At 44.6% G+C, this 10,456-nt stretch overlaps 2 protein-coding genes across 2 annotated transcripts; both read right to left on the reverse strand.

The window, feature by feature from the left end:
• Nucleotides 1-3,870: 3,870 nt before the first annotated feature.
• On the reverse strand, nucleotides 3,871-4,998 carry LOC131792980 (uncharacterized). The gene has a single exon (XM_059110399.2). The coding sequence runs from the start codon at nucleotides 4,996-4,998 to the stop codon at nucleotides 3,871-3,873; it is 1,128 nt and encodes a 375-aa protein (XP_058966382.2).
• Nucleotides 4,999-5,419: 421 nt separating this feature from the next.
• On the reverse strand, nucleotides 5,420-9,380 carry LOC131792981 (uncharacterized). Its single transcript, XM_066170144.1, has 3 exons — nucleotides 9,192-9,380; nucleotides 6,515-8,564; nucleotides 5,420-6,351 (listed from the first exon to the last, which is right to left on the reverse strand). The coding sequence occupies exons 1-3, from the start codon at nucleotides 9,378-9,380 to the stop codon at nucleotides 5,420-5,422; spliced, it is 3,171 nt and encodes a 1,056-aa protein (XP_066026241.1).
• Between the last annotated feature and the right edge of the window lie 1,076 nt (nucleotides 9,381-10,456).

Below are 10,456 nucleotides of genomic sequence, written 5' to 3' on the forward strand. Positions count from 1 at the left end.
CTCCTCGCGAACATGGTTTTTGAAGGAACGGTTCACAGAAATGTCCAACGGTTGTAACTTTTTTGTAAGGCCTCCAGGAATCACTGCGGTGGTTGTTTTGTGCTCCGTTCTGTAATTGTTTCGAATGCCTTCATCGATGTGTGCGCTGAAACTGTCGAAGATAAGTAGCGAAGTTCTATTAAAGAAGGACACTGGTCTGGCACGCCAAACTTTCTCACCCCAGACAGTCATTCCATCTCTGTCCATCCATCCTTTCTTGTGGCAATGGACCACCACACCGTCCGGTAGATTTTCTTTCGGCATTGTTTTGCGCTTGAAGATTACCATTGGCTTGAGCTTCTTCCCTGATTCTGAGCATGCAAGGACAACAGTAAAGCCTGTTTTCTCAAGACCGGTGGTTGACACAGGAATAGTTTCAGCTCCGGTTGCATCAACAGTTCTGGAAAAAGGAGCATCAAATGACATTGGGACTTCATCCATGTTGAAGACACAATCTCCTTGGATTCCAAGCTCCTCCTTTCTTCGCAAAACAAACTGGTGAAAGTTCGCAACCTTCTCCTCCCAGTCATCGGGCAGTTTCTGGCCCACCGTGGTTCTCGCTCGCACAGACAATCGATGTCGGCGCATGAATCTGCAACACCAGCTCGGACCTCCTACAAAATCAGCAACATTCATTTGCTTTGCTAATTCTCTCGCCTTCAGTCGGATCATGACGGTAGTGACAGCACGGCTATTTTCTCTTTGGCTGACAATCCACTCCTTCAAGGCATTTTCCAATGCGGGAAACTTTGCGATACCAGTCCGGCAAGTGCGCTGACGTTTTGGTAGTTTTGCCATGGCTTTCTTTTTCTTTCGCCAGTAACAGATCATGGATTCATCAATTTCAAATTCTCTTGCTGCTGCTCTATTACCGATTTCATCGGCAAGAGTTATTACTCTAAGTTTATAATCAAACGTAAAACTGTGACGTGGGCGTTTCACAGCAGGCATTTTAACTTAATTGATGACTCGTGGATACACTTATCGCGAATGATCGAGGTTTATAATTCTTATTCAGTCAGTTACCTTTTTATAGCATGTAGGAGCGTAATGAGCAATATCCATTGTTCATTTGTCGTTAAAATACTTTTCCAGCGCGAAATTAGTTAAGTTTCGCACCTATTATTTTCAACATTCTGGTGATGCATTTGGGATTTAAAATTACTGTCGGCAATTTCTCAAAAAAATCGATATCTCCTGTTCTACTGGGCCTAACAAGTCCCTTAAAACGGGAAAATTCTCTTTAGCTCAAGCTAGTGAAAACTGGAAATTTGTTACTGATGTGCCGGATATCCTTGGATTATTTTTGTCACCATCAAGGTTTTGTTTTCACGCGTGCCGATAAAAATTTGTTTGTCACGCAACTAATTATGCGTGAAATAAACTCGAGTTGGCATCATGTTTTCGTGCCGCTTTGTGGCACTTTTGATACAATAAAATTCATTTGAGAGGTGGAAACGCAGGTAGGTGAGAAACTTTTTCAATTCAACTTCCAGAAGAATTTAAAATTGTTGCATAACCCGCACCTCCCTATTACCCGCAGTGGCGCGGATTTAATGCAAAATCAACAGATTACCTGCGGGTAATCGACCGGAAATTACGGTAAGTGTTGTTGTAACTGATCCCTTTTCTCGCGAGTGTCATCCAGTAGTTGTTCAAGATCGAGATCACCTTCTATGGGACGTTGTTTAACTTCTTTTGCCGCTTGAATATTGAGATTCACATGCCGTTTTCTTGGACCGAGCTTTCTTTTAATCGCGCCCAAGTTGGCTGACATTTCTGTAAAGGTTTCGGCTTTGAGGAGATAATTCGGCTGATATTGAGGATAACGGTTGTCAACGGCTTCAAGGAAAGAATAATTCGGATGTTTCTAATGTGGATGGCTTCAATAAACCTAACCTCTCTCTGCTACCATGTCGCGATGGGCGAGTGAGGACCACATTCACACAAACATAAACTCAACATGGCGGATTTTATTCTCAACATGCCTCTCCGTTTGTTTGCACGTGTTTTCAGGAATCCCGCGGGGGGTCCCAAGTTACTTAAATCTCGCAGAGTAACGCTTCTCTGTGACACTCTGAGCTTTCTCTTGGAGAGGCTGCCTACTTTCTCAGCCGTTTCCTGAAGAATGGTTTTCTGCTGCTGCCACTGGTGGTTGGGATCTGTTTCTGGGACTGGCAGTTCCTCCTTTTCTTGTCTGGCCTGGAGCTCCTTTTAAAACTCAATATTTCTCACTAGCAGCCTGTTGGTGACAAGCTTCTTCACCTATGCTCCTCCTTTCCCAGCCTGTGGTCTGGGTTGCAGTCCACTCTGGGCATGACTCTGGTGTGTAGCATGTCACACAGGTCCTTTTGGGGCTCAAGGACATAGTCCAAGAGGTGTCAATGTCTGGAGTATGGGTGTTGCCGGGTCATCTTGAATCTGGCCTTCTGCTGGAACAGTGAGTCAGTGATTATCAGTCCCTGTTCTACGCACAGCTCCAGCAGCATGCACCTTTTGGCACTGCAATTGCCAACAACACTGCGAGCCGCAATGTCGATGTTCAGTCGGGCTAGTTCCTGTGCCACCGGTGCTGAGCATCATTGTGGTCTGTCAGCTTTGTCGGAGTTTTGCATTGTGCCGATATTCCAGCATGCTAAAGCGAGACTTGTTGTTTTTGGTCTTTGTTTCTTTTCCTGTTTCTTACAGCTAGTGTGGGATACCTGTTGGCCGTGGATAGCCAACTTGGTAGGGAATGAGGCAAGCTGGGTTTGAGCCAAGTGATATCATACCGTATCATATCATGCCAAGTGATATCTGCGACAACAGTACTTTTGCATTCCAACAGTTTTAACTTCTCTCACAAATATAGCTAATTTAAATTATTTTGTACCAATTTCAATATATTTGTGACGCTTGCAACAAAAGAGGAAACTTCGAGGGGTGTCGCTATGCGTGTTTTCTAAGTGTCGCTGATGTGGGGACTATTTTACCGGTCATAATGAAACCACGAAAACCAAGATGACTATCAATGGTGTTTATTTAGATCACGGTCACAATCACGATCGTAAACTGAAATTGCAATAATATTATAACGAAAGCATGAATAAACGCTTTACGTGCCTATGTCGATAACGCGATTAAAATAACAACAATCAACGTGAATTAACATAAACAAATCATAAAAGGCTAAATTAAAACTACTCGAGATTCAAAGATCGGCTGCACAATGACCATTTGCGGCTGATTAACAGCCCAAAGACTAAAATGTGGGCGTTACTTTGTGAGCGTCTAGTTATTTAAAAATACTCCTTCGATTTCAAGATAATTAGTTGTACTGTTGTACAACACAGTACATATGTGCGCTATTGCCCAAGGCGAAAAACTAAACTTAAACATATTGAAATAAAACTAACAAAATCACTTACATATCGGTCCCGCTTGTGCCAAAGGTTTGGAACGAAAGACGAAGTTATTGCTGTTCAAGGTGAAATCTTACGAAACTCTGGCTTATAGGGATGCTAATTTAGCTTTTATATGCGCGTGGTGACGCTAAAATATCCGATTACAAACCAATAGGGAAAAGATAAACATTGTATCTAAGATCGTAACTAGGCATGCAAATTAAAGCAATTGACAATTGATCTAATCAACAAAAAAGGCTGTTCTTTGTTCGATATCCTTAACATGGCTCCCCTGAAATATTCATATTTCACTAATCAATACATCTGTCAATTTCTTAGTTAATCTATTTATTATTCTATTAATTAATCAATTACTGTTCTATAAGTTCCTTTTTCATGGATCAGTTCATTTCTTAGAAGGCTCCTCGGCTGGGAATTACCCCGGATCTCAATCTTTCTTTGACGCTGGCAACAGCAATACCAACTTCTGTACTGGTCTCTCCAGGTACTGCACAGTTCTGATCCTCTTGCCTTTGCTGTCCAAGCAGCTATCCGCAAGAGCTACTTGAACCTTGCGTACTTGGCCATCGGAACTAGGGTAGACCACTGATACTCTTGCTAGCTGCCAGGCACTCCGAGGAAGACTTTCATCTTTTACTATGACTACATCACCAACAATCAAGTTTCTCCGAGGGCGTGACCACTTTTGGCGCTGCTGTAAACTGAGGAGGAATTCTTTTCTCCATCGAGTCCAGAACTCATTTGCCAAATGCTGGACTCGCCTCCAACGCTTTCTACAATACATGTCGGCTGGCTGGAAGGCACCTGGTGGAGCAAGAACGACCTTTGACTTCATTGTCAAGAGGTGGTTGGGAGTGAGTGGACTGGCTGAATCTGGATCAGTAAGCTGGGTCACTGTCAAGGGGCGGCTGTTGACAATAGCTTCTGCTTCGCACATCAAGGTTCTAAGAGACTCGTTGTCTAGCTGTTGTCCATTGTCTTGTAATAGTGATGCGAGGACGTTATGAACTGTTCTGATTTGTCGCTCCCAAACGCCTCCCATGTGGCTCGCCGCTGGGACGTTCATTTTGAAGGTGAACCAGTCACACTGTTCCTCGAGCAGCTTTTTCTTGATTCTGTCTGGGTTCATCTCAGCTAATGCTTGGGTGAGTTCTGTGCGAGTTCCAACGAAGTTCGTCCCCTGATCGCTCCTTAACTGGCGGATAGGTCCTTGACGACTTACGAATCTTCTCAGGGCATTTATAAATGAGTCAGTCTCGAGGGAGTTGGCAAACTCGATGTGTATTGCTCTTGAAGCCATGCAGGTGAAGAGCACGCCATAACGCTTTAGTTCCTTCCTTCTCTCTTTGATGACAAAGGGCCCAAAATAATCAACGGTGCAGTATGTGAAGGGTGGAGTGGACTCGAGGCGATCTTCGGGTAAATCTGACATCCTTTGTTCTTGCACTGCTCCGCGCAGTTTCTGGCACTTGACGCAGGATGAAAACATGTTGGCGACTACCGATGAACCGCTGACCACCCAGAAGCCATTTGATCGTACTTCATTTAAGGTCATCCCTTTGCCTTGATGTTGTGTACGTTCATGAAAATGCTTGACAATCAGCTTGGTGACGTGGCTGTTTCGAGGCAGGATGATGGGAAACTTCACGTCTTCTGTCAAGCTTGCACGTCTGAGACGTCCACCGACTCACAAAATTCCGTTTCCATCCAAGAATGGGTCGAGCTTGTAGAGCGAGCTGCTTGTTTTCATGTTGGTCTTTCTCTGTCGGGCGAAAACTCTACTGTCGGGGTCGGTGTTTTCCTGCTTCATCTTCTGTAAAACTTCTATTACCTCTTTTAAGGCTTTAATCTGTGCATCACAAATAATTGCAGTCTCGGTGTTCTTCAAATCACTGACGTTCAGCACTTGCACTTCTCCATGGATGCACTTCTTCTTGAGCGCTCGATCTCTCAGAACTCTGACGTAGCGTTGACATTCAGTCAGAGAAATATTCTATTCTTTCAGCAAGGCTCAACTTTTCTGAATGTGCTTGCACTATTGTCGTGGTTGCCATGGCGAGAGACTTCTTAACTTCTGGGTCGTTTTCTGGGAGTTTGTGGTCTTCTTTGGGTAGCCACTTGTTTTCGTTCTCCCAAAGAAACGCTGGCCCAGTAATCCAGCGGGAATGTAACAGCTCTTGTGTCTTCAGGCCTCGAGACGCTTCATCTGCTGGGTTTTGTTTTGACTCGACGTACTTCCACTGATCAATTGAAGTGTTTTCTTGAATTTCTTGAACTCTGTTGGCGACGAACACGTGAAAACGCCTACTCTCATTGGCTATATATCCAAGTACCACTCTACTGTCTGTCCAGAAGTATTCTTTATCAATGGTGTACTCTAGCTCAAGTTGCAACCGCTGTCTGATTCTCACTGAGCACACGGCGGCGGTAAGTTCCAGGCGTGGTATAGTTACAGGCTTCAACGGTGCCACTCTTGACTTTCCCATAACAAAGGAGCGATGAACTCTCTGGTTTTCGTCTACAAGGCGCAAGTAACTACACTGACCATAACCTTTGACGCTCGCGTCCGAGAAGTGATGAAGTTGTGCGCTCACAACACGACCAAAGTCATCGGGCTTATAGCATCTGGGAATTGAAATGCATTGAACTTCTAACAAATCTGATCTCCACTTTTCCCACTTAACTTTTATGTCTTCTGGTATCGGATCATCCCAGCCTACTTCATGGCGACACAAATCTTGAAGAATTGACTTTCCATCCAACAAGAGCGGAGCAACGAATCCGAGCGGATCGAAAATCGAGCTCACAGTGGAGAGTATACCCCGTCTAGTGCATGGCTTATCTTGTAGTACGATAGCGAACTGGAAGCAGTCAGACTCAACACACCACTGGACGCCGAGTGCGCACTCTAAGGGAAGTGAATCGAGGTCTAAGTCTAACTCTTTCACACCATCTGCTCTGTCTTGCTCTGGGATTCTTCTGATGACTTCTTTACTGTTGGACACAAACTTGTGAAGCCGGAAGCCTCCTTTACTGCACATCTGCTTTACGGAACGGAACGGACTTCAAACCGTCGTCAATGTAGAAGTCCTTACGAACGAAATCTGTGGCGCTAGCTCCAAATTCTTCTTCAAAATCATTGGCCGTAGACTTCAAAGCGAAATTTGCACAGCCTGGGGACGAGGTGGCTCCAAACAAGTGTACGGTCATTCTATACTCTTTCGGTTCTTTGGTGAGGTCGCCATCTTCCCACCAGAAAAAGCGCAACAAGTCTCTGAATTCTTCACTCACTTTTACTTGGTGAAACATGGCTTCTATGTCACACATGAAAGCGATTGGCTCTTGTCGAAACCTGCAAAGCACTCCAGTCAAATTGTTTGTCAAGTCGGGGCCTTGAAGCAGGTGCTTGTTTAGCGATTCACTTTTGTACTCGGCAGCACAATCGAAAACTACATGAATCTTATTGGGCTTCTTAGGGTGATAGACTCCGTGGTGTGGAATGTACCAAACGTTCACTTTCTCTTGAACTTGACCATGGGATGCATGTTCCGATTCAGACATTTCTGGTACCCTCTCAGCGTATCCATTCTTTATCAATTTCTTCATAAATTCCAAGTAGTCCGTGTAGTATTTCTGGCCGTTTCTACCCACGAACCTTCTTTTTAGCTGATTAAGTCTGCGAAGCGCAACTGTCTTGTTGTTTGGAAGCTCAATGGTTTCGTTCTTCAAGGGTAGTGGGAGCTCATAATGGCCATCATCGCGATGTTGAATTCCCTTTTCTGCTATCTGAATAAACTTTCTGTCTTCTTTGGATAGACCATGCTTCGATTTGTTTTTGTGTTCCAAGAAATCGAGCTCGAACATCTGATTAATTGCTGATGGGTTCATGACCTCCTTTGTTTTCCCATGGAGAATGAAACTCAACTGGTTAGCGCTGTCACTTGCTCCAGAAATAACCTCTCTTGTCAAGGTACGATGACAGGTGGAATCTAGGGCGTGGCCATCTCTAGGGGTGTCTGATGTGGCAACTGGTCCCACGATACTCCAACCTAGCAAGGTTCGGACAGCGTAAGGTTCTTCTCCTTTACCGCGAATGACTTCTGTTGGTGCAATCGCTTTGGGGCAGTTGCAACCAATTAGCAGGCCAATATCTACATCTTCATTGTATGGAGGAATTTTGCCTTGGATCCTTTTAAGGTGCGGCCAGTTGTTCACGGTTTCTGGTCTTGGAATTTGGTCTCGACGGGAAGGAATGGTCTGCCTTGAATACGTCTTGGGTAGGTCAACTTCGGTGCGTTTGTCAAGTCGCTGAACAATCAGGCCATCAATTCTTTCAACTGCTATCCTCTGTCGACCAAGCATCGTGCTTAAATCTAATCTAGTTTCAACACCCTTGATACCGAGTTCACGCTGTACTTGGGTGGTCACGAAGGTTGTGTCACTTGCATCGTCTAGGAGGGCGTAGACCTTGATTGCTTTGGCTGGGTTATTCTTGTGGAACAGAAGGACTTGGATGATTCGACAATTAGTGATTACGCTGGCAGACTCTGTAGCTGAGCTGTGCGTTACACTGATCAGGTTTGAGCTCACGGATCCTGAAACTGGAGGTTTCTCACTGAGTGGTTCATTCTTGTTAGATGGGCGCTGAGTTTCTTGTGACTTGCGGTCAGGCTGTGGACGACTCTCGGTGGATTTTGGTTTTACGCCATGCAATAAGCTGTGGTGATGTCTTCCACATTCTTTGCAAATGGATCTATTACGACATCCCGAAGACATGTGACCTGACTTGAAACAGCCGAAACAAAGAGCTTTACTGCGAATAAATTCACTGCGTTCATCTACCGAACTCTTGAGAAATTTGCTGCACTTGACGAGGGCGTGCTGACCGTTGCATAGGGGGCAGGCCTGATCTGTTTGATCTGCAAATGGTTTTGTCGACGAGGCAAGATCGCTGGGGTGTGGAGTACCTGATGTCGCGAGTGAATTGGCACTCAAATTACTATCGTCCTTCTTCTTTGACTTGTTCTTCCATCCCCACTTCGGCTGGGTACCAGTCTTCTTGCCTTCCGCTTTCAGGGCATCAGGTGAGAAGATGGGGTCATTTGTGAAAACAGGGTTTGCCTTCACAAATGAACGGACGGACGGGGACAACTCTTAAAAACTCTTGTGGGTAAAGGCTTTCCTTGGGGGCACTCGCTGGCTGCGGGAAGGTAACCGGAATCTATTACGGTTGCTGACTATCCTTGAGAGAATGACTAACAACAACAGGGTTGGCTCCAACGTAGATTTATTCTTCAAGCTCTACTACAACTTTGACCAGAACGGACCTGGCCAGGGCTGGTTCAACCCCGTTCTCTTCCTAACTTTCTCTTTTCTCTTTTCTCACCCAACTTAACTCCTAAGCTTTACAGAACAGTCCTATTTAAGCCTAACGTACATGGATAACGTAATGTCATGAATAATCTAAAGGATCATGTAATCTACTACACTATTGGCTAAGTAGGAATTTCGCCTTTTACAACATTAATTACTTTAAAGAGTTCCGGTGGATAACAGTTACACAAAAGGACATGACAGGTGGCTGTTACAGTTTAACACTAATAACAACTGTTTACAGGTGACTGAAGGAGAACTGGTAGCGTCTACGCTTTGCTGATCTAAGCTTTCTACGTGGAATATTGTATTTTTTTGAGCGTAAGCATGAAAGAACTCGATAACTAAAAATCACTAAAAATCCTATCGTTACACATTTGCAAGTTCTGCTTCTTCTCTGACAAAGTTCATAAAGGTGCTAAATGTGATTATTTTCTTAGATTTGGTTTGCCTTTTATGGGCATGCCGGCACCATTTCACAGCAGAGTAAGAAGGAAGTTTGCTGCTGACAAGGCGGAGAGTTTCTGTTGAGTCGAGGTCTCCCATTGACTGCATCGTCTTCATTGCTTCTTCGCATCGTATGAGAAAATCAGAGAAGTCCTGGAGGCCACTGCTATCACCATCATTTATCTTTGGCCAGTTTCTTAGACTAGACTTGTAAGCCTCAGCTACGTGGACGGGATTCCCGAAACGCTGGTTTAACATCTTCCGAGCTTTATCGTAGGCGCTGTCAGAGCTCATAGCCAGGAAACCTTTCACTACGTTGTTAGCCTTGCCTCTGGTGTACTTGTCAAGGAAATACAGCCGGTCTTTCTTCGATGGTACATTACTGCAAATGATGGAATCGAAGGCGGTCACGAAGGCTGGATATTCAAAGTAATCTCCGGAGAAGACCGGCGGCTCTTTAACCAGGAGGCTGCTAATCTTCTGCTGATTGATAATTCATGAGCTCAATTCGGCCTGCTTCGCTTGTAGGCTGATGATTTCTTGAAGAGTGGTATTAACACCATTCTCTTGAAATTGGGGCGTGAACGCAGGATCTGCTTTCCGAGGCTCAAAGGGTGGCGTTAGATAACTTCCAGGAACGAACGGAGGAGCGTACAGGTTAGCCTTAAAGCTTCTTTCTTGTTTAATGTTCTCGTCACTAACATCTGGTTTTAACTCCTGTTTAACCGCGGGATTAACGTCTTTGACACTTGACTCTTTATAGCCCGCTAGTCTTTCTTCATCTAGGATTCGCTTTATCGCTACTTTTTCGGCGCTTGCGATAGCTATCTCTTTCTCAAGATGCAGCCGCCTTAATTCTCTTTCTTGGTCGAGAAATTCCATTTCGGCCTGTAACTTGGCAGCCTTGGATGCGGCGTAGAGTAGTGCAAAGGAAAGATGTTTTGTAGAGGACGTACTAAATTTAGACTTTCCAGATGCCTTTGATTTCATGCTGTGATCAGATTTGACAGATCTCACTGACTGTGCCCGACTGAGGTATCTTTCAAGTGACTGCATACGTTCACAAAGTCTAACTCTGCACTCAATAAATTCCCAATCGCGAATATCGAACCGTCGATATGAATCTTCCTTTTCTTTTTCTGACTGAATTAGGGTGCGTTTCTTTAAAAAAATCCAAGATTGGATTCTTAATC

The sequence above is a fragment of the Pocillopora verrucosa genome, chromosome 7, assembly GCF_036669915.1.
Source record: "Pocillopora verrucosa isolate sample1 chromosome 7, ASM3666991v2, whole genome shotgun sequence".
Lineage (NCBI taxonomy): Eukaryota > Metazoa > Cnidaria > Anthozoa > Scleractinia > Pocilloporidae > Pocillopora > Pocillopora verrucosa.

Bases quoted from the DNA above. Each gene is read 5' to 3' on its own strand.
- LOC131792981 (XM_066170144.1), bottom strand. From the start codon at position 9,380: ATGAAGACGATGCAGTCAATGGGAGACCTCGACTCAACAGAAACTCTC. The intron at 8,565-9,191 runs GTGTAACGATAG...TCATTTGTGAAG, and splicing joins AAGAAGCAGAACTTGCAAAT to GCAAACCCTGTTTTCACAAA. The intron at 6,352-6,514 runs GTTTGAAGTCCG...CACTTCCCTTAG, and splicing joins GGACTTCTACATTGACGACG to AGTGCGCACTCGGCGTCCAG.
- LOC131792980 (XM_059110399.2), bottom strand. From the start codon at position 4,998: ATGACCTTAAATGAAGTACGATCAAATGGCTTCTGGGTGGTCAGCGGT.